The 23377-nt window shown below is 43.5% G+C and overlaps 2 protein-coding genes across 5 annotated transcripts; both read right to left on the reverse strand.

Annotated features, from left to right (window-relative positions):
- Positions 1-2277: 2277 nt before the first annotated feature.
- On the reverse strand, positions 2278-18324 carry ints2 (integrator complex subunit 2). 3 transcript variants are annotated; one of them, XM_042079088.1, is made up of 25 exons: positions 18302-18324; positions 17083-17405; positions 16492-16630; positions 16074-16176; positions 15131-15244; positions 14665-14795; positions 14165-14335; positions 13468-13688; positions 12875-13000; positions 12264-12335; positions 11904-12018; positions 11463-11531; positions 11104-11238; positions 10718-10894; positions 10085-10193; positions 9747-9851; positions 9220-9384; positions 8642-8843; positions 7784-7909; positions 6774-6975; positions 5319-5582; positions 4991-5098; positions 4286-4391; positions 3641-3817; positions 2278-2964 (listed from the first exon to the last, which is right to left on the reverse strand). In XM_042079088.1, exons 2-25 carry the CDS (start codon positions 17373-17375, stop codon positions 2783-2785), a joined length of 3612 nt encoding a protein of 1203 aa, XP_041935022.1. In that variant the 5' UTR covers positions 17376-17405; positions 18302-18324; the 3' UTR covers positions 2278-2782. The 3 variants fall into 3 exon arrangements, with proteins under 3 accessions (XP_041935022.1, XP_041935021.1, XP_041935020.1); XM_042079087.1 differs by lacking the exon at positions 18302-18324 and adding an exon at positions 18133-18267; XM_042079086.1 differs by lacking the exon at positions 18302-18324 and adding an exon at positions 18231-18252.
- A 432-nt stretch (positions 18325-18756) lies between these two features.
- On the reverse strand, positions 18757-22311 carry nudt5 (nudix (nucleoside diphosphate linked moiety X)-type motif 5). Of its 2 annotated transcripts, none has more exons than XM_042079096.1 (11): positions 22293-22311; positions 22058-22151; positions 21587-21686; positions 21235-21302; positions 21075-21127; positions 20809-20916; positions 20487-20582; positions 20259-20360; positions 19642-19650; positions 19475-19528; positions 18757-19375 (listed from the first exon to the last, which is right to left on the reverse strand). In XM_042079096.1, the coding sequence occupies exons 3-11, from the start codon at positions 21626-21628 to the stop codon at positions 19266-19268; spliced, it is 642 nt and encodes a 213-aa protein (XP_041935030.1). In that variant the 5' UTR covers positions 21629-21686; positions 22058-22151; positions 22293-22311; the 3' UTR covers positions 18757-19265. The 2 variants fall into 2 exon arrangements, with proteins under 2 accessions (XP_041935030.1, XP_041935029.1); XM_042079095.1 differs by lacking the exon at positions 22293-22311 and adding an exon at positions 22242-22260.
- Positions 22312-23377: the final 1066 nt, after the last annotated feature.

The raw sequence follows: 23377 nt of genomic DNA on the forward strand, positions 1-23377 counted from the left end.
ATGAGCGCTCACGTTACTACCCCCCAATTGTAGGCTATGCATCTTTATTTAATCACACACAATTAAGGAATATTTCCTAATCTGGAAAATGTTACGTTTTTTCCGGCCACCGGTTCATTAATAGTCTACCATTCATTTGTGCCGCAAATGATCAGACGTGTGACAGAAGCATGGGCATAGCCTGTAACTTCGCTGATCCGCGGATAGCAATCTCATCGGAGAGGAGGCCCTAACGCTGCAGATAACAGACAGAGAAAGGCACAGAACACAGTTGCATGTACAGTGTAGCCATGGGTCTGGTGAATATAGCCTACCGAATGCAGATGGCTACAAGCTCACGCTTTGCCTGGTCTAGACTAGAAGCTTATGTTTCTAAGAATGCACGTAGCGCTCCAGAATCTTTGGTAGCAACCCCCCGGTAAAACAAACGTGTTTGTCAGAGAAAAAAAAAACTGATCATAAAATGTATCGTAAAAAGGAACGATGGTGTTGTAGAAATGTAGCGGAGTAAAAGTACAGATAATTGCTGTAAAATGTAACGAAGTAAAAGTCAAAAGTATGCACTATAAATTTTACTTAAGTAAAGTACAAATACGTGGACAATTTACTTAAGTACAGTAACGAAGTATTTGTACTTCGTTACATTCCACCACTGCCAAAAAATAATGTGGCATCCTTTACCCAGTAAACATTACCCAGTGCATATCCAGATATAGATATCCAGCATGAGTTTTTTCCCATTGAGATCTAATGTGTTTTCAAAGTGTTCCTTAAATTTTATTTGAGCAGTGTATTATAGTGCTATTTGTAAGAAACACGTTTTTATTAGTCTTATATCAACTGAAAATCTGAATAACACAAATTCTGAAAAATACCATACATCTCCATTAAGCGTGTGTGTGCTTATGTGTATGGGGGGGTAGGTTGTTTCCAGAAATGCATCTAATGTTGTTTTAAACGTTTTAACATGTCAATTTAGTTTTACAGTTTTTCTCAGTCGCTTTGCCGCATTTCTCAGATCAGAATTGAAATTCTCAAAACTGCTTGTTCAAATTCCATACTTGTGTACATCACTAAAACAGTTTCTCCCCATCTTGAACAAACTGCAATGCTTTAGTGCATCGATGCAACTGATTTTGTACAAATGCCTGCTGTTTTTTACATTTTCACTAATGTCATGTTGGTCAAAAATTCTGGTTCCAATAGTCCTAGCCTAGAAATCTAGACGCACCCTAGCGGCAGCAAATGTAATTTGCAGCCAGGGTAGTCTAGCAACTCCCCGTGGGCTTGCGTGCTGGAAAAATGAAACTTCTATCAGGCCAATCACATCGTTTATAGAGTCGGCGACGGTTCAGCTTGAATTTCCTGCTACTTGAAAACAAAGAAGATGGATGCTGCTGCTGGCGAACAGCGGTCTTTGAAATCGTGACTCGAGTTAAGCTTTTTTTAAATTGGCAAAAGTTTGATCAACTAGCTCCGTTGGTGGGAAAATGCATGGGACATGAGTTGTAGCGCTATACTATTGCGTGCAGAGGAAATGTGAAAGATAACCGTTTATCCCGCCCCTCGGATTGATTGAACTTACCGCCTATGGTAAGTTCCCAGACCCTACATCTTGATGTGGGTCTGGCTCGTAAGGCTAGTATCGTCCTACCCCATGAAACAAATTGCCCTTATTTGATCGCTTGAGTAGTTACATGCAAAAGTGTTGAACAAGCTGTCATAACTAGTTGTCATAGTCTGTCTAGCATACAGCAGGGATAATAAGTATTGTACACGTCAACATTTTTTTCAGTAAGTACAATTCCAATTGTCCACAGGGACCCAGGTTCGACCTGCCTACGGTCATTTCCTGAGCCCATCCCATCTCTCTACCACTTACTTCCTGTCACTCTTCACTGTGCTATCCAAATAAAGGCAGTGACTGTTAATGTATGATATGTAACACATTGCATATTACATTCATTATGTTTCCCAACTGAGCTTCTACAATACAGGTGGCTTGCTGGAATATTTGGAAATATGGAATTATGAAATGCTGATTTCCAGAGCTGGACAAGTACGGACATTTGGGAGAAAGAGTGAAGTTTTGCTACACGGAATACCAACACAAAAAATTATATAATGCACAAAAATATGAAAGGTCAAAGGTGAAAATCCCAACAAAAATGGACACGTTTCGATTGTCTTACGAGAAAAAAAAATATTCAGTTTGAAAAAAGTCTGGGGAAAGCTTGGATTTGTTTAAGTAGAAATTACAACAGCTCAGAAGAAAGCTTTTTTTCACATATATTTTAATGCAAAGTCTAAAAAAGATCAGTGCTTACAAAACTAAAACACCTTTTTTTTACAATGTGTTGGAAAAGATCTGTACAATGGTCAAGAAAACAGACCAATAATATCTTGCTACCGCATTAGCTCGTTACACATCCAAACAAAAACCAACAGCTTGACAGGGAGGCCTCCCTTTTTAACTAGATTACCTCCATGTCGTCTCCCTTCAATTGCTCTCGTAGTCGACCCCCTCTCATACCCACCACCCACCTGTCTGAGTTCATGCGAAGCTGGATGATCAATTTGTGACAAAAACACACAATTTGAGGCAAGATCATTCCTTGAGTCTGGTCGTCAAGGCCACTGCTCTGGTCGTCACAGCAGCCATGGTTGTCTTCACAGTAACAGTTCTGGTTGTCACGGTGACTTGCTCTGGTCATTGTGGCCACGGCTTTCACCACTGCCACCACCACCACAACCACCATCACCACCGTCTGGTCCGGCTCCATCACTGGTCCCTCTGCACACTTGACTGGATGATGTCCATGAAGGTGGTCTCTATCTGGTAGCAGAGCTGGACGTCCGGGTCACTTCCCCACGTCATGTCGCCAGATCTCTTGGGCAGGACAGGTTTGGACAGGCCCAGCACGGACGCTGCATCCTGGGGTCTCTCTCTCAGATACTGCAGCCCTGGAGGACATTGACACAACAGTGTTAAACCCCAATCATAGAGCACTGTCTGCTTTTAACAGTGAATGAGCTGAAAATTAATGGATACCAATGACAACACACACACTAATGATGGCCTAGGGCCATTAAGAGACCACTGCAAACTTGAATATGGCCGTCAACTCATTCAAATGTCACTCAGCAACCGTAGGATGACATCAGCAAAATGTGCAATGGTCTCAATTTTTCCCACAGCTGTATGACTGATCAAAGCAAAATGATCATAAAGTAAGACCGAGAGTGAAAGAAGAAATAAAATTGTCAGAATGACTCCGCTCTGTCTGGGGACAAACCAAGGGCAAGTGTCAAGGCCAACACCCTGTGTGTCTCATATTTCTCGGAAGCCAGTATGCTCAATTTGTGTTATAATTTGGTTGTTTTGTATTGTGTGTATGTTTAGCCATGATTTTACGAAAGAGATTTTTGAAATATTGTCCATAGTGTCCATTTTATGTCAACAAGTCAGATCATAGAAGCCAGATTGTGTTAAAATGACAAGAAAATGACAATACTGATGATAATCAGTGATTCAAATCTAGTAATGGAAAAGAAAATATGCAGATGACTGAACAACACAGTAACAACACACACACGTGCGTGCGGCCGCAAACACACACACACACACACACACACTCACTGGCAATGAGTGGATCGATGTCCCTCTCCTCAGTGGCGACGTCCGCAGCACACACCTGGCCCACCTGCACCAGCAGGGCGAAGACATCCTCGTAGAGTGGCGGAAAGGCCTGGCAGAAGGACGCCAGGCAGGGCAAAGTGGGCATGAAGAACGAGTGGCGCTTCTTACGAGTCAGCACTGGCCACCGCACACAAAACAAATAAACAAACAACACAGTTTGAGTATTAGAAGTATTAGAAGTAATTATTTTCGTTTAAAACAGGCAAATTCAATGCTTGTCAATGTGTTTACATTGCACACTTCAGCTGTTAAAGATGTTGCTCTATGGAGTACACATGAGGTCAAGACTACAGTTACACGACAGGAAGGGGGATTTCTCCACCGCCACTTTACAACATCATGCAGTTGAACAAGTTCATCAAGGTTAAAACGTTGGTGAGTTAGAATGAAACACAGTGGCTGCATTCAACTGAGACCAGTGTGTGTGTGTGTGTGTGTGTGTGTGTGTGTGTGTGTGTTTTGAGGGGGCACAGGAAACGGAAAGAGAGAAACATATAACTAGACTTCTATATATACATTGCCTGCTAAAAGCAGTGTTTCAGTTCCTCTAAGAGAAGAGAAGAGGGCTAAGCTGAGTGGCTGCACCTGTGAGGAGAGTAGCCATGACGCTAACAGCCAGGCGAGCCACGCTCAGTGACTTGGGCAGGGCATACTGGGTGCACAGATGAGACAGCAGCTGGATGGCAAAGATCTGGGAGGGGGAGGGAAAATCACATTAATCAATCAATAAATACATTAACCAATCAAACACAAAAGTACATTTTCTGGACTTCCACTCCATGACCATGACCACAGCTGCAATACAAAAGCAAACCTATAACAAAATCTTTGCTTAACTGCTAATCAACTAGGGCTTAAAGGCATCCTTAACAGTTTTTTTACTTTAACATCATGTTTCCAAAATCATTTTGATGGCACATAACTACATAACATGACAAATGGCACTTCGGTCATTGCCTGAGCGGCCCTCCGTAGGCGATTACCGACCAACTTTCTAGTTTTGGGAAGGAAATGAGGAACATTGCCCAGCAACATTGCTCAAAAAGTTGCCCCATGTATCATCAGCTTAACAGTGTTAACTTCGCTATATACAGTTATTGGTGTTCATTTCTGCTTGCTGTTGGGATATTTTAGTGGAACCATACAAGTACCTCTTCCCAGACACAGGCACATGCACACATGCGCACACACACACACACACACACACACACACACACACACACACACACACACATTAATGCACAACAAGTACATACAAACACACACAAAGACTCACACACATACACACACCTGTTTCTCCAGCTGAGGCTGGGCCAGCAGCTCGGGGATGAAGTCCAGGCAGATGTGAATGGAGGGAATTCCAGCTACTGTGAGTGGCAGAAGAGCCTGAGGGTAACCCTGGAGAGACAGAACAGAAACAGAGAGAGAGCGAGAGAGTTTGACAATGAGCACTGTGGATTTCTCTGTTTTTTTTTTTTGCCACCGTACCCAGACCACATTTTGGTGACAGATCAAATGGTAAATGGGCTGCATTTATATATAAAAATATAAATTGTTCATTTATTCACACACTCTCACACAGCCTATCAACGAGTGTAAGCGTCTTGCGCTAGTCTACCTGGAAGTGCACCAGCTTGGCAATGTTGGGGTCAGCGATGAACATCTGATGCAGCAGGCAACAGATGAGACACTGCACCTCCCGCAAGTCGCTTAGCAACCCCCCTTCTTCCTCCTCCACCACCGCGCCCGCAGCGGCACCCGTTGGCTTCGCTTTGTCGCCCCGCATTCTATGGAGAAGGCTCTCGGCCCCGCCGCCTGCTACTTGCTCCTTCCCCGCAATGGGAAGACACACCTCCAGCAGGATCTGCACCGCGGCGCTGTCCTAGAGGTCAGGGGTTGGTAGGAGTTCAAAGGTCAAAACAGAGGAACAGGAAAAAGACAGATATCAATGGAAAAAATAACAAATAACTTTACCATAAGTAAAATATGATATAGTAACATTTCAGGAATTTGTAAAAACAGATTGTGGTGCTAAGTGTGCTTGTGAGAGTGCACATCTTTTCTTAGATATGTATATGCATGTTTATATATGTTAATATATATTTTGTATTTTCACCCAAATGCAAGTGTGAAAGTCTAGTCTCTCACATGTGTGTATGTGTGTTAAGTTACTGGTTTTTAGCAGACGCTTTTATTTCAAGGGACACGATGACAATGGTTACCCTGGAAATCCAGAGTTCTCGCGAGAGCACAATGGAATTGTCTCTGTGAGACACTCTGGCAAAGAGCAATGATGCACGTTACTTTTTCCCCTTGCATTCCGGGGAACCAACTAAACTGATGAAGATAGCGCTGCAACGTTAGAGGACAGTACACATTGGTCGTAGTGTTATCCGATTGCGTCGAAGTCCGAAATCATTCAGAGTAAACATGGTCTAGTGCAGTGGTTTTCAAAGTGGGGGCCGGGGCCGCTAGGGGGTGCCAGGGGGGCCTCAGCAAGTTGGAAGGAAAAATAAAAGCAACAAATAAATACATTTGAAAAATACAATGGCATTATAATAATTTGTCGCATATCTGAATATTATATTTTCCCTGATAATAACTGGGAATAATAGTAGAGTGATAGCTCTCATACAGCAGAAAGCCCCAAATGCAATTTTTACACACCGTATGCTCCATCGCGAAGTGCTTGTGGCTAATTATTAGGATTAGCTCAATGTATTTTTACATTTGCCGTAGTATTGTCAATGGGTTAAGTAACACATCAAGGGGGTCCTTGGCCAGAACCTAGGGGTATTTGGGGGGCCTTGTCGTGGAAAAGTTTGGGAACCCCTGGTCTAGTGTTATCCAATTGTGTGCAGTGAGATTTTTTAAAGGCATGCTTGTTGCCGCCATTACATTGCTCTTTGCCAGACCCTTAATCTTTCTAGATTATCAAGGTCTGGATTTTCCAGGCTAGACAATGGTGCGTTCAGGAATCAAACTTGGGCCGACTGTCAGGCTGCGACACTACTGCTGCTCCACCATGCATGTGTGTGTGTGTGTGTTTGGTTGTTTGTGTCTGTTCACAGACCTGTGCAGAGAGCAGGGCGTTCTTCAGCTCCTCGCGGGTGACCTCGGGTGTGTCCGGTTGGCCGCTCAGGCCCAGGTTGGAGATGGTCTGCGTCTGGCGCTCCATGTCGGCCATCTCTTTCAGGTGGGCGTTCAGGTAGGCCTTGGAGGCCAGCAGGTAGCCGTTCAACATGTGCAGGGTGATGTCCATGAGAGGAGGACACCTGAGAATAAACCAGAAGACTCATCATTATACACAGACACACATCATACCATTAACATAAGAATAACATAAGAAAAACACACACACACAATGTCAGCAAAATTCACATGAAAGCATTCAGACACATGGACAAACACACAAATGCACACACACTGCTACTCTCACAGCTGTAGCGGCTTTCCTGCTACTTTAAATAGATTTGTTTACCATCATTTTGTATTTTGTTTTGTCTGGATGTCTGGAGTTCTATGCGAAATGCAATCTCCAATCAATCACATCATGCAGGCTACATACATGTTGAATGTTGAGGAGAAGCATACAGGAAGACAACAGGACAAATGTGGCTAACCCTGGGTGACTGTGTGACTATGCACCAGCATTCTGTCATGCTGTAGGCCCTGGGGTCACAGTCCAGCACTATGATAGAGTCAACACCTCCACACTTCCCTACACATCAAGAATGATATACAGCTCTGGAAAAAATGAAGAGACCACTGCACATTTTTCTGATGTCATCCTACGGTTGCTGAGTGACATTCGAATGAGTTGACGGTCATACTCAAATTTGCAGTGGTCTCTTAATTTTGAATGTGACCGTCAACTCATTCAAATGTCACTCAGCAACTGTAGGATGAGAACAGAACAGAAACATTTACAGTGGTCTCTTAATTTTTTCCAGAGCTGTATATGCAATATATGTTAACTAAGGGGTTAAAATATATAGCCTATATACTAGTTAAGTATAACGAAAACTGGACAAATATGACTAAGAAGTGACTATGGATCAGCGCTGTTTAGTGTTCTAATACCTGAAGACCCTGGGGTCACAGCGCAGGACTATGATTGGGTCCACCATCAGGTCATTCTGGGTGTAGCGCGGCTTTCTCAGGAGCTTCACCGAAGGCTGCAGGGCGTTCACCGTCATCACCCACAGCCTGGGACACACACACAAGGTTTGAGAATCAATTATCAATTATTGTTACATTATACTTGCATAACAGAGTAAAATGATTGGGTTTTGAGTCGTGTACACTGTAGCAATGTATAATAATAGTGTTAAAGGGAAACTTGGCAGGATTAGCTATATTTCCCCCTCTGCTGGAGAAGTTGTGCATTATACCATTTCAAATGGTGGAAAAAGGTAACAATAAAGCACATGGATTTGTTTACAAGCTAGCGAAACGGTTAACATAAATTCGACAGAACAATGTGGATGTTATAAGGTAAGAAACGCAATTCAAAACGAGTTTCTTGTTTCTCACTTCTCTTACCGGGACGGTAGTCCCAGTGTTGCAAGGTTGGTTTTCCGCCTGTCTGGGGAGGCTAGGAGACGCTAGGGGGAGCGGGGAAAGTCACCATTTTCACCAGAACAGGTCATTTAACCATCCAAATGATTTCTAAACGGGTTTATTAAGTTGAAATAGTTGCCAAGTTCCCCTTTGACACTGTATGTGCTGTGCTGATTCACAGAGTGGGGGTGGCAGTCTGTGAGGAGGGAGATGAAGGCCTAATGTGTGGTTTAGACCTTTAAGTACACATAGTTTTGAAATATAGTAGAAACTAGAGGAAAAATGGAAGAGCTGGCAGGCAAAAAACAAAATGGAAGACACACCAGCACCCAGGCTCCACCGTGCCCCTCGGTTATACTTCACCCTCCTGCTGCTCACCTGCGAGGCATGACTGTGTTGAGCACCATCCACAGCTTGTTGAGCGTCTGCAGCACCTTGCGGGGGACGCCGTCGTCCAGGAGCAGCCCCATGCTGGCCGTCAGGGCCTCGGCGTACGGGATCAGGTCGCTGGGCGACAGCAGGGCCAGGTGCTCCAGCATCTCCAGTAGTCGTGTCTGGCTAGATGGAAGCTTCTGGAACGCTTTGGGGGGGAATTGGTGGTGCATCATGACTCCATGCATTACATCTTATTATATATATATATATATATCTGTGTATCTGACCTCTTTAAGGAGATAATTAAATGGATATATTTTGCAATTCACCTATTCATCATGTGTACTAACATTCACATGGCAAATAACTGTTTAGGAGTTAGTGTGTGTGTGTCAGTTTTTCTGGGCATGTGTGTATATTTATTATAAAGCAGCTGTGTGCTTGTCTGTGTGTGTGTGTGTGTGTGTGTGTGTATGTGTGATTTCCTGTAAGTGTGTCTGTATGTGTCTTCAAGCTCTTACAGCTGTGTTTGTGTGTGTGTGTGTGTGTTTGTGTGTGTACACATGAGTGCGCATCCTCACCTTCCTGCAGCTGTGTGTGTGTGTACAGGCAGGTGGGACTGGTCAGCAGTATCCTGCGCAGCAGGGGCAGTGTGCCGGTCACCTCCTCCTCCTTCAGCCAGTCCTCCACCATGCACAGGTGAGGGTAGTTAGTGGCCAGCAGACGCAACAGGGCAGAGTGCAATCCTGAGGGAGAGAGAGAGGGAGAGAGAGAGAGAGGTGGTAAGAGGGGGAATGGAAGGCAAAGGGGGAGAAAAACAAAAAGATGGGTAGATTGACAGAAATGAAGAGAGGAAGTAAAGAGAGATAAGTGAGTGGGGGCGGAGTAACAGGATAGCAGAGAGAGAGAGAGAGAGAGAGAGAGAGAGAGAGAGAGAGAGAGAGAGAGAGAGAGAGAGAGAGAGAGAGAGAGAGAGAGAGAGAGAGAGAGAGTGAGTGAGTGAGTGAGTGAGTGAGTGAGAGAGAGAGAGACCTAGTTCCTTGTATCCCATCATTAACGCTGCCAAGGCGCCAATAGAAATGGGAAGGGCTACAGTCCAACTTCTTACCCCCAAGCTCTTTCTGTAGTCCCTGGGCCTGGCCAATGAGGTATTTAATGGGGATCTGGTCCATCAGGGCTGCAGAGTAGGACTTTGGCTTCTTCTGCATTTGGGCTGAAAGCAGAGAGTTGGGGATGTATAGAAAGAAAGAATGAGAGAGAACGAGAAAGAGAAAGAGAAAGTTAAGTGTCTTCAGGATAAGTCTCAACAAACCAGGGCAGAGTTGTGACTGCTGCTGTGGAAACAAATGTAAGTCAACAAACAAAGCACAGGCTGTTAATTAAGTCATGTTAATTACTACCTCATTAGAGGGGCAGAGGACTCCGAAGAGAGAACACTGTACTCACCCAGTGACTTGGTGTTAGCTAGCAGTGCCTCCTCGTAGGACAGGATGTAGTAGAGGATGAGGAGCTGGGCTGTGATACTGAAACAGGAACGCCCACGCCCACCGTCCCCCTGAGAGAGAGAGAGAGAGAGAGAGAGAGAGAGAGAGGGAGAGAAGAGAGAGAGAGAGGGAGAGAGAGAGAGAGAGAGAGGAGAGAGAGAGAGAGAGAGAGAGAGAGAGAGAGAGAGGGAGAGAAGAGAAGAGAAGAGGAGAGATAGAAGAGAAGAGACAGAGAGACAGAGAGAGAGAGAGAGAGAGAGAGAGAGAGAGAGAGAGAGAGAGAGAGAGAGAGAGAGAGAGAGAGAGAGAGGAGAGAGGAGAGAAGAGAAGAGACAGAGAGACAGAGAGACAGAGAGAGAGAGAGAGATCCGTGAGGAACAGTAATGTGCAAGAGGGACACAAAGGGATAAACACTGGATGTTTTGTTGATATAAATTGTTAGAAATCAAGGAAAGTTATGTGAGCATGCTTACTAACTAGCAGCCAACTTGAACTTCAGGTGGATTGGATATTGCAGGGTTATATAGGTACAAAGCACCAGATAATACACCTGAATACACCATGTTATGTGTTCAGTCAGCAGGACCCGACCTACCCCTGTCACTCCCTGAAAGACGTTGAGGATTTCCTGTTCCGTGACTGGCTGGTTGGTGGCCTCTGGGTTGGCCTTGGAGGCGGGTGTGAGAATGGAGTTGATGTAGACATCGATGAGTGGGAGGAGCTGGGTGTGCAGAGGGGTGGAGCTCTCACACAGCTGTCTGAAGATCCAGTCCTGAGGGATGACGATGACGATCGATCACACACACTTGCTTTTTATTACTATAGAATTTGCTGTCAATACAAAATACTATACAAAACTGATGTTTATGCAATCAAATGATTACATATAATGCTTAAGATAATTTAGATTGAATGAGATGATGCATCCACCAATAAGCTTTGGGATGAGCTGGTGATTGGTTCTACTTGCTGCCATCTTACCTTGATGGAGACCTTGTGTTTGGTGAAGGCTCGGCTCCTCAGCAGCTGGTAGATGCAGTGCACGGGCAGGAAGCCTGTGATGTTGGCACTCAGGTTGTTGGTGACGGGCACCCGGACTGCATGGGCAGTGACCACCTATGGCACACACATCCAAGTCTCTTTACAGCGCAACTTATATCCTTACATGGTACAGATGAGGATCATTTCAACCCAAACAATCAAACAACAATCAAAACACACAATGACAAAATCGCCGGCTTCAGGTGACAACATCGATAGGAAATACACCACACATAACCAAAATGGGAAGTTACTTCAGAACAGTATTTGGTTCGCGCAAGGTCTGTGCAATAGGATACCTGTTCAGTGAAGATCTCCTGGGTGAAAATGGTCTTCATCTTGCTCAGAGAGCTTGGTTTAATGGCAATCTATGGAGAAAGATGAGCATTTGATACAGTAATAAGCATTGTGCAGGATTTCATTGCGGCATTCATTTTAGCCACAATTAATGGATCTTCAGTACATTAAACAGCCACATTTCTACTAATTAACCTACAGACTGTTTTGTTGATTAGTTGATTAACCTAAATGACCAGGAAAAGACTGCTTATGTGGTACCCACATGGCAGGGCACAGTTCCCCCACAAATTCAAATTCACAATATCTTTTTAATTTAACCACTGCAACCTGTAGGGGCTGCAATGGCAACGTCTCATATCAAAAATAGGGATAGTGTGTATTTGCACTAGTGTTTTGTACTATTGAAGTGGTCAGGCTGTCTGCTGTCAGTGACTGCTCACCTTCATTCCCAGAGTAGAACACACCAGCTCAATGATGGCACTCAGTTGGTTGCTGTGGAAATACATGGCGACCAGTAACAGCATCTCCCCAAAGGAAGCAGACACTCCAGCAGCACTGAGGAGGATGGATGGAAGGACAAGTGGAAAGAGAGAGAGAAAGAACAGAAGAAAGAAAGAAAGCAAGAAAGGAAGGAAAGAAAGAAAGAAAGAAAGAAAGACTTATCTTTAAAACTAGAGAACAGCATGAGACACTTCTGAAAAAAAATATTCCATTTAAAGACTAGATTCTGGAGAGTTTACTTCAGCAATACAACTTTACAACATTGTAAAAAAAATGTTCAAAGCTTCACACTGTCTCACCTTTCAAAGTACTCCTCCTCTTTGATCATCCAGCTGAGCCACATGACCATCAGCTGCTCTTGCTCTGGGGTGCTGCAGAGAGGCACAACAGGAGACTCAGGAGGACCCACAAACCCACCAGCTCTCACATGCACCACCACACACAGCCACCAGAGGGCACAATACTTGACTCAGACCAGATAGGACATAGCAGTGGTTCTCAACCCTGCTCCTGGGGCTCAGCTAATACAGACAGTCCATCTGTCACACATCTTTCACAGCAAGCAAAACCAGGTGTGTTCAACTGATTAAAAAGTACCAACGGTGAGTTTGGCCAGGAGCACTGGACACAAGACAGGTGGGGAAAATGCGGAGGGACGGAGGTGTCAGGATGGAGGAGGGAGTAGGACTCCCTACCGGAGTTAGGGAAATCAACTCCCACACACTCCAGGGGGGGCAATGAAGGACGTGGTATGTGAAGTTTGAAGCCAGAGGTGTGTTCAAATTTGGCAAATCTTCTACCACTAATCTTGATTCTTTCAACCGTCTTCGGTACATTTCTGTGAGGTTTGTGCGAGTGGGGTGTTGATGTGCGAGTGGGGTGTTGATGTGCGTGGTTGAGTGTGCTGTACCTGACCAGCGTGGGGAAGGCCAGCAGCTTACAGAAGGCCAGAGAGACGAAGCGCACGCCGGCGGGGGTGGCCGGAGGACGACTGGTCATCAGCTGCAGCAGCTGCTCAGCCTCCTCGTCTGTGGGCCTGAGGGGTGGAAAACACACACACACACACACATTAAAAGACTGAGTAAGAAACAGTAAAGCCAGTAAAACTGTCTTCATTATCCACCTTGTAATCACATTCAGAGTGCTTGCTATTTTCTTTGTTACGTATTATGTTGTTACATGTTTTGTATCTGTAAAAAGAAGCTTTAACACAGTCACATTTATCAACTAACAGGTTGTTTGAGTAGTTGGGAAAAATAAAAATGGGTGTTAGTCACTTTTCAATTCAGTTGATGTCATGATCCAGTTTGTATACACATTCAGAGTATTCAGATGTTTTAAATATTATGTTGTTTTTGTATGTGTGTGTCGCTTTGGACAAAGGCATCTGCAAAATCCCATAACCATAACAGCTACAGTAACAGTTCCTTCGTTGATCAAATAAAGGCATGGGTTGAGGCTCTACCAGTGGAGAGAGCTGATGGGTGGCGCTTGGCCCCTCACCTGAGCCCAGCGATGCCCATGAGGGCGCAGTAGAGGCGCAGCAGAGCGCTGGCCTTCACCACGTGCTCTTCCCTCAGGCCCGAGTAGCCCCCAGCGCCCCCTCCGCCGCCCTCGCTGTCGTTGGGCACGTGGGTGCTACGTGAGCGCGGCAGGATGGCCACCAGCTCCAGCAGGAGCTGCCGACGCATCTGCCATAGCACCGAGCTGCTCTCACGCTTCCTCTGGAGGATGAGAGGGAAAGAGAGAGAGAGAGAGAGAGAGAGAGAGAGAGAGAGAGAGAGAGAGAGAGAGAGAGGGTAAGAGGGGGAATGGAAGGCGAAGGGGGAGAAAAACAAAAAGATGGGTAGATTGACAGAAATGAAGAGAGGAAGTAAAGAGATAAGTGAGTGGGGGCGGAGTCACAGGATAGCAGACAAAAGCAGGAAGGAGAGACAAAAAGAAAGTACACAAGATAATGGGAAGACGGCAGAAGAGAGTGAGAGAGAGAGAGAGGGAGGGAGGGAGGGAGGGAGAGGAAAAAAGAGGGGGAGTGAGGTTGGACCATGAGAACATGGGAATGCATTAAAACTTCTGTTACTCAAAATGTGCGCAATAAAATCTCCTCTGTGTTTGTCTTCTGTGGGCTGTTTATTACTCAGCCTCATTGTGTGTGTGTGTGTGTGTGTGTGTGTGTGTGTGTGTATCTGTATGGTGTTACCTGCTGGCCGTTGCGGATGAACAGGCCGAACCAGGTGCGCACTTTGCTGTTGGTACCCAGTAGGAGTCCGCTGACGAAGGACACCAGAGGGCTGACCGCCTCGTCGCTTGAGTCGGGCTTATAGTCCAGAGTCAGAGCCACGCCCAGGCCAGGCAGGTGACACTCCTCCACCTGAGAGAGCACAGCTTGTGTTTACACTTAGGGAAACCAGAACATTATCATCAACTTGTACCATATGATTATGTAGCAAGTCATAACAATAATTTCCTTCAGACAATGATTTTGCCATTTTCCATTCAATACTTACTAGCCTTTTTAAAAAAAATCATTTTCAGTTAAACGCGGCAATGAAAATGTATGTTTTTTCTCTGCTTTTTCTAGACTGTCAAGAGTATTCACCTTTTTAGGCTGTTAGCTAGTTGTTTTTGTCATTTGTATGGTTTAATATGAATGAGGCAAGCCAAAAATGTCAGTGGTGCTGTTTGGTTGTGTGAGCTCACCACCATGGCGCGGATGTTGAGGGCCTGGGTGGGGTTCATTTGACAGAGCTGCCGCAGAGCCTCGGTGCGCCGGCGGCCCCCGACACTCTCCTCGTCCTGCCGCTCGCCACTCTTAATCAGACCCCGGCACACTGCAGTTACACACAGAAACACAGGAAAATTGGGAAAAACATTCATCCTCTGAATAGAAAAAATAAGTAACAAAAGTAGGTCTTTTTTTTATGTGATCAACATTTACTTTTAGCATTTTTTGCCTAGATAATTTTGGGTTTGGCCTTGTTGAGGCGTACAATTGTGCACTTAAAAGAGGTGATACAGTGATGGGCAGTTAAAAGCGGGTCTTTCGATCTTTAAACACATTAAGAACAGTCCTTTAACCTATAAAATATTAATCATACAATTTAACAATTTTAACTATTTTAAAAAGGTAGATTGCATCGGGAAAAGCTAAAACGACAAAACGTACCTTCATTGAAGCTGTCGGGGACATTGGCAACAAGCAGACAGAGAAACCACTCTCCATTACGAACATGAAGCAGCGCTTCAGCCACATCAACAATGGGCAACAAGGATGGCAGCTCTGTCAAGGACACAAACATAACCAGAGAAGAACTTGTAAGAAGGGTATCACTTGCGCTCAAGCCTTTTCGATGCTCACAGTCCAGGACCAAAAGGTCAGAGAAACTGGCTGGGCTACTTCGAAGAGACTAAACCCAAGGGTGACCGGAGCACTCAAGAGAACTTTTAAACTTGTTTTATTATGGTGCACAATCAACTGATGTTTCGACGCACTGCGTCCTCAGAGTAAAAAAGAAAAACAACCAGAGAAGAATCAATGAACAAAATAATATGACTGAATAATGGGCAAGATATTTCGTCTACATCCACGGTCATTGCTAGCCTTGGCGAGCCAGACCCACATTAAAATGTAGGGTCTGGGCACTCACTGTTCGCAGTGCTCAGTCCGAGGGGCGGGATAATCACTTGTCTTTCAAATTCCCTCTGCATGCAATAGGACGCAATAGGATATTTGTTTTCAAGTAGCAGGGAATTCAAGCCAAACCGTTGCAACTCTGCCATCAATCATTATGTTAAGCCCACCAAACGACTCTATACACGATTTCAATGGCCTGATTAAGTTTCGATTTCTGGAGCTCACAAGCCAACGGAGAGTTGCTAGACTAGCACTGGCAGCAAATGTAATTTGCTGCCGCTAGGGGCGCGTCTAGATTTCTAGGCTAGGTCATTGCTGGATTCTGACTATAAAACCGAGTAAATGGATACTGAAAAGGGTTAGAGTCAAGGTTTCAATTTACAAGTTCAAGGATAAACCTGTTTTACATGCTACAGAGTGCTATTCTACCCGAACAGAAGGCCTCAATCACTAAACAGAAATGAGGTGTGTGTACCTGCTTGAAGAATACAGAGGACGTCTGCAAGTTCCTCCAGGTACACAGAACTCTCAAACAGCTCTGACGACTTCATAAAAAACTCCCCATTCGAGTCAGCCACCTGCAAAATGTGATACACAGGGCTGTGAGAGAACATTACCCTTTGCTATAAAAACCTATTTCGAGTTCCAATACTTTTCGATCAGTCTTTCTTGAGTGTTTATGCACAGACCTGTACAATGACATGCAAAACAGACACACAGATGCACAGGACAATGATACTGTTCTGCAAACACATTTTTACACATTAATAGTGATTTGGGGCAGCAGTAGCTCTGGAGGTGGAGGAGTAATTCAGCACCAGGAAAAGGCGCAACATAAATGCAGTTCATTTACCATTTTTTAACACATTGCAAACTGTAGCACTTTTCTTTACCTTGTTCATGATGACCAGCAGCTCGCTGAGGGCGAGCCTGAGCCTGTGCAGAGGGTCACTGTGCTCAAAGTCCAGCGTGAGTCCGCGCTGAAGCTGGGACACCAGCATACTCTCCCCATTAGAACCACCTGCCTTGTGTCTGTGAGAAAGAAGTGGTGATGCTAGAGGTACAGTAACTTCCTGTTTATTAGCCACATGGTGTATTTAGCCGACAAAGCCATATTAATACCATATGAACTGCCCCCTGTATTAATCTTATAGCTGAAGAAATTTTGCAAAATCAATGTATAAGCCGCGGCTAATGGTTGGGAAATTACGGTAGCAGGGTGGTTTTCCAGACAGTGCCTGTAAGGATTACTGTATGTGTGTATCAACACGTTTCCCAGACATGAACTAAGCCTGGTCCTCGATGAGATCTTCAATGATCACCGCTGAAAGGGGAATTTTAATCTAGGACGAGGTTTACTGGCTCTTATGTCAACAAAGACCTTGGTGTTTAGGTAGAAAACTTCAATATCATCTAAAATCTCTCTGTGGGCGGCAACAAAGGCTAAGGGCAGGTGCGTTACAACTCAGCGATCTGGGTGTTACCTGAGCTGCTGTTCCTTCCTGGCGTCCTGCTCTAGAGCATGGAAGTCTACTGAGAGCAGAGCCACAATGGAGTTCACTGCTTCCACACCAGACAGCAGCCTGAGGATGAGTTTCTTGTCCTGGGCCCAGGTTTTACTCTGGTCAGCTGGGGCGCAGAGGGCCATCCGCACCAGGCAGGGGAGAAGCAGCCTCAGCTCCGGGTCACTGAGGGCAGCCAGCCGAGCCACATCCACCTTCTGCATGGCCTCGAAGGCATACGGGCTGACAAACTGCAAGCCCGCACTGTCGGACATCTTGTGTCAGCCCTCCTGAACTTGGTTGCACTGGAAGGCAGAAAAGTTTGATAAGAACAGCAAAGATCAGCAACTGACAGTCAAGATCTAGCACTTCAAACACTGACAAGTGACACTACAGCAGAGTTACTTCCAAGAACAGGATCATAATGTGTAACCAGCCATTCCAATAGGTTAATAGTGTATGTGACATACATTACAAAGATTATCATGCCTAAGAACTAAAGATGGATTCTGACAGCTGGCAACAACGTTATATGAATCAAAATGCACACATCGGGCCATTCACAAGCCAAGGCCATGACAGCTGTTCCTTTCAGTCCTTCCCTCGAAACAAGATTTGAGTTCTATCAGACCACACAACCATGGTTAACAATTCAGACACAAGTGTACTAAGTTTACCATAGGCTAACAAGGTAACGTTAGCTAACTATGCTAGCCAAGATGCTCTTCTGACTTTTATATTCAGGATACACTGTTACTATGTAAATAGCTGTTTACACCGCGTTGTTTAGAGTTACTTGTTGGTCCACCTTTCAAGTAAAATTACGGCTTCGTAAACAGAGGTTGTATACGGAAAACGGTGCAAGACATAAGGATTTCGATATCAATGGTGGCTAGTCGTATGTGTTAGCTTATTAGCACAGCTGTTTAGCTAGGTAGTTCTAGACAGTTTAGTAGTATTCAGCTATTTTTGTACAGGGGTACTTCCAGCAAAGTTGTTAAGTTATTTGGGAGTACTAAGGGTATGTCTTACCTGTTTATTTCAGCTACTTCTTGCTATCTGAATAAACTACGTGCTACGGTGTTGTTGCTTATATTAGCAGCCAATGCTGCCAGACGCTAATAACTCACATAGGCGGCGGAAAGCGAAGACAGTGCAGCATGTGTCTGAGAAACCAAACGTGATTGGCTGGGGGACCTACCGCTTGTCTTGCCGACTTGAACAAAAGAACAGTACAGAATGAATGAACCAGGACAGGAAACCACTACATGGGTCAAGGAGCCAGTCTTAAAACTTCTAAACGCAGTTTGCTTCAATTTGCTTTGTTTTAAAAATCCTGATTAGTGCGACAAAGATTGCAACAGTCACAGTCAGGAATAACCTCTTATAATAACTCTACCTGCACTTTTGAATTTATGCTGATGCAAGTACTTCATAATATTTAAATATATTTATACAATAATAAAAACACAAAAATAAACAAATACGCTCATACAAATGACACAATTATAATAGGCCAAGGAGCATATGTGACCATGAAAATAACCATGGTGCATACTTACCTGATCTTTTATCGTTTCCAGTTCAACACAGGACAAGATATGTAACTCTTCTGTACAAGACCAATATATTCAAGAAAATCCCAACACCTAAATGTCTCAGCAACATTTTTATTAGTCCATATAAAATTAATTGTTAAGACCTCTAATACAGTGGCACCATTGCCATACTGTTCTCTCAGCTGCAGAGCAACAAAGATAGTAGTGCATTCAGCCCACACTGCAATAGTGTTTCCACACTGTGTGTGACGAATAACCATCTCTACACCACATCACCTCGACATCCAGGAAGGCACACAGAGGCAACTACAGTATCTAATGTAATTACTTCTCATGTTATAAACTGACGAACAGTGCTACATTTAGTTAGAATGTTAGGAATGTTTTAGACAGCCAGGGTAACCACACAAGGGGTGGTGGTTAAATGCATTAAGGTTTCACCACTTGCACTCCAAGTAGTTCAACATAATTTCACAAACAAACAAGTATGTTTTTTTCCTTGTCATCTTTCCAGCAATCTTTTGCCTGGCAAGGTCCTCCGTACCAGAGCTGTATGGGAATGCCACATGTGTTGAGTAGGCCAGGGAAAGAGGTAGATCACAGGCTTCACTGTTTGAGCACAGGCAACTCATTGGGTTTGAAGAAGGCTTGAGACATTCCCATGGCATAAATGTAAACCTTTGAGTCCACCGAAATGTTTCCCTTCTTTATAACCTCTAAGAGTAGAAGACATATAAAAATATTGTTTATTATTAAAACATAAAAAAAAAGATAAATTCATTTTTTATTGAAGACTGTGATGGGATAAAACTCACCATCGATTTTCTTTTGAAATTCATCAAGAGGAAGAAGGATAACTTCAACAAACTCTACACAAAATAATGTCAGTTAAGATTGTGTTTTTAACATGATCATAAATTATTTGTGAAATTGTACAAATAAAAAAAATTATAATAAAAAAATAAATAAAATAAAAACTTACCCCCTTCACCTGAAAGACAACAAACCAGAATATGTTACAGATCGCAAACATTGCATGTTCATGTATTAAGTTCCAAGATGAAAAATCCTTCATATATTGGACTTCCAACAGATCTTTCCAACAGATCTTTCTCTGTACTTCTCTTTCTCCGAAATATTTAAAAGTGCAATCTGCAATTCTAATTCAATACACATTTCTCAAATCCAGCAAATTGTTCTTCACAGTCGTCTAGCTGTCCATTAAGTGGGCTAAAGAACGGAGTTTGAACAGAACCCAGGCCCTGTAAATAGGAAGTGGCTTGGATTGAGCGATAAACAGCTCAGCAAATTAACATGGCGGTTCAGGCAGAGAGGGTTGAAGCAGAGCGTTTAGTAATCAGGGATCTTTCGTTCAGGAGAACAGAATGGAGGGGTGTAATTTGATTAGCTGTTGAGCTAAAATAACAACAACCATTTGCAAAACCAAAACAATTCACAGAGTACAGTACGTACTGTACTTGGAATCACAGGTGAGAGAGAGAGAGAGAAGAAGAGAGGGGGATAGGGGGGGCAAGAGAGAGAGAAAGAAAGAAAGAAAGAAAGAAATAGGGAGCAAACCTAAGAATGAAGTAGTCTTACCTAATTGTTGGGTAGGGTTGACGTTTTCCACATCATCCCCATTGATGTTCACCATGACAATCTGAGTTGTGCAATTGGAAAGCCCAGGGTCCAAACATGTGACTGGAAAAAGGAGAGCAGGCAGGACAAGCATTTAGCTTTGTGCAGTACACCAGCATGTGAAGATACTGGCATTTCCCATGACTATGCATGGGATGCTGCATGATAAGAGACAGCTTTCTGCCTTACCTGGAGTGACTCCCACCACTTCTCCCTTGTAACCCGTTTCCTCCTTCAGTTCCCTCAAAGCAGCGATCTCTGCAGTTTCGTCATTATCTATGAGACCTAGAGTGCAAAAAAGTGCAAGTTACAAATCTATCTCAACACCACCCTATTTGATCACTGCTGCAAGTATGGTCATGATGTGAACTGTAAAACTGTAAGTAAAGTACAACTATGGACCGAATACAGCAGGCTGACTATTCGGAAATGTCACAACAAACATCCCAGGGAATTATGAAAGGGGTGATTCACTTGAAAGCTAATGGTTTTGACTGATTGATGGACGGACCTGCAGGAAACTCAAGTGTATGACATCCCATTGGTGGACGGAACTGTTTCACCATGACAACACAGTCTTTATGGAGGGTTCTTTTCAGAATTGCAATGATTCCAACACCTTGGTGCACACAAAAACAAAATATTTGAATAGTGTACTACATCAACCAAATACTGTGTACTAGCCTATATGAATATAGCCTAATGCACACACACAACAGTACACATAGTGATAAACGAAACAAAACAAAAAGGATATTCTACAGACATCATACATACCATCTGCATCTGTGTTGGAAGGTCTTGTTGTTCTCTTTGCAGTCTCCCATGTCCTTTAAAAACACAGAGGGAGAGTAGATCATTCCAGGTTAAACATGCTTGCAATCTGATCCATAATTCCATGTTGACACCTAGGCTAAATGGCATTTCCAATAACTACCTGATTTTATCAGCAGGATCCACATACGTAGTTCGTTCAAGCTTTACCCATTTTCCAGTTGCTAGCACCTTGGGAATGTATGGTAAAATGAGTGCAACATACACAGGTATTGAGTAATCATTTGCAGTTAGATCCACTGTGCTATGACGATCGCATAATTATTTATAGCTGGCCTTGCTCTCACACTGGAAACACCCGTTACTAGACAGTATTTGGCAAGTGCGTCAGTGTGGGTTCATCTAAAATCATTGTTATTCGATGCATGACTCAAATTTAGCACAATCACGAGTAACAAATCAGTCATCTGTCTTGTAACTATACTGCTGGTGAACTGCAATTAATCAAGGCCTACCTCCTCCTTGACTACGTGCGGTTCCGTTTTGGGGCAGCTCATCCTCCCACCAACGACTGCGGATTCTTGTCAATGGACTCCTGACTCCAATGCAACAGCGCTAATTCCATGCGCACAACAAAAAAATGATTAAACTACCTAATAAGCCACATGTCGCCGTAGTTACGGGTCGAAGCCCTACTGAAAGGCTGCATTCATTCGTGCAACGATGATGGTCAAAGCATAACATTACCAACAAAATGCCATAGTAAAGTCAATGTCAACTAACTAACAATCATTGAATTGCCATTCAATTAATTCTCTAAACTTTCTCCTTTCCAGTACGTGCTCAACTACGTTTCCTTTGAAAACACGTATTTTTAAAGTGCCGATTTCTAATGCAACCTGTAGAAATAATCAAATGCTCTGTGTGCATCATGAAACATTAAGCCATACTTGAAGAACAGGATCGATTTTATCTGTAATACTCACATGTCAAACAATCAATCTGATCACAAGTTCTCACTTGGCGTTAACAAACGTTCCAAACCGCGCCCACACGCGTGCACTTTCCAAATATCACCCTCTACAAACAAATCAACATAGAATAAATTAGCCTCTTTCTCAAAGGTTTATACAAAGAGCCATTATATATTTAAAAAGAATCACAAGAGACCTAATTTGATAACCCAAAATGGTCTAGCATAAATAGCAACGCAATGGTTACTTTTACAAAAGGAAAAATGTCTCTGGGCACATTTTCTTGTGTGTAGGTTTCCAGTCGAACATCGTTCCAAAACTCATTTCCGGGACCATTCCGTAGTATTTTACGATAAAAGTCTTTTTTTTAAAGACCATAATAAAAGCCGTATTCCTTGACTACTAGGCCTATTCTCTTCACGTTCCTCATGCTGCTCAGTTGTAGGCAAGTCCACACTTCGGTTAAGTCGGTTAACTAGCCTACATTCTTCTTTGTTTAATGACTGGATGGATGGTGTACACTTCAGCAGAAATGTATATTTGGAGCCCAACATTAATTTTCTAATGCAAAAATGCATAGCCTAATAAAATACAGGGATCCCAATTGCTTAATATTACAATGAATTGAAAGAATGAATGAATGGACACTTTATAGTTCTACAGAGAATGTGTAGGCCTAATAAGTGAACTTCCTGAATTGCTAAATTGGAACCTTTGATGCAGTTAGGACCTGCACACAGGCCTAGCCAATAGGTTATGTTCCGCTTTTGAACGTAGGCTAAAGTCAGAGGTTAAATAGGCTTATCAAATTGCCAGGTGAGGGAACGTCTGGCCTGTTTAAGCAGCACATTTGTGCGAAGTCCAAGCTGAGCTAACAACATGCATACACTAGATGGAGACACACTCAAATCTCAAGCAAAAGAGAGAGATTGTTTACTTGAATACTTGTGAATTCATGAGGTCCATAGCACTGCAGGACTGATTTTCCAGAGGAAGGATTAATATTCCACATATTTTTGTATTTCAAATTCAATCAGACACCTATTATACATCTTACATTGTATGTGAATAGTGGCGGTGAACTTATTGCAACAAAACCTTGCAATCTCTGAAACATCAGCACTAGACACTAACGCTTGGCTAGCATTTAAAATGTCATATTTGGCTGCATTCTGGTTATGTTTATAGATATACAGATATACAGATCTTTACAGGGTAATAATTACAGATGTTGCAGGGTACAATGTTTAGGGGGCTACACAAATGAACTGAAAGCTTCACTTTCCTTTATTAAGCTATGTAATACATTAAACTACAGCAATGTGCCCAATT

Source organism: Alosa sapidissima, chromosome 22 (genome assembly GCF_018492685.1).
Source record: "Alosa sapidissima isolate fAloSap1 chromosome 22, fAloSap1.pri, whole genome shotgun sequence".
In the NCBI taxonomy this organism is placed as follows: domain Eukaryota; kingdom Metazoa; phylum Chordata; class Actinopteri; order Clupeiformes; family Clupeidae; genus Alosa; species Alosa sapidissima.

What these genes read in the sequence shown, in the direction of transcription:
- ints2 (XM_042079088.1), bottom strand. Translation starts at nt 17,375, where the DNA reads ATGTCCGACAGTGCGGGCTTGCAGTTTGTCAGCCCGTATGCCTTCGAG. An exon ending in TCAACATCCGCGCCATGGTG is followed by an intron (nt 14,336 to 14,664) that starts GTGAGCTCACAC and finishes GTGCTCTCTCAG; the next exon opens with GTGGAGGAGTGTCACCTGCC. An exon ending in TCATCCGCAACGGCCAGCAG is followed by an intron (nt 13,689 to 14,164) that starts GTAACACCATAC and finishes CTCATCCTCCAG; the next exon opens with AGGAAGCGTGAGAGCAGCTC.
- nudt5 (XM_042079096.1), bottom strand. Translation starts at nt 21,628, where the DNA reads ATGAGCTGCCCCAAAACGGAACCGCACGTAGTCAAGGAGGAG. An exon ending in TTCCAACACAGATGCAGATG is followed by an intron (nt 20,917 to 21,074) that starts GTATGTATGATG and finishes GTGTGCACCAAG; the next exon opens with GTGTTGGAATCATTGCAATT. An exon ending in ATTTCAAAAGAAAATCGATG is followed by an intron (nt 19,376 to 19,474) that starts GTGAGTTTTATC and finishes TTCTACTCTTAG; the next exon opens with AGGTTATAAAGAAGGGAAAC.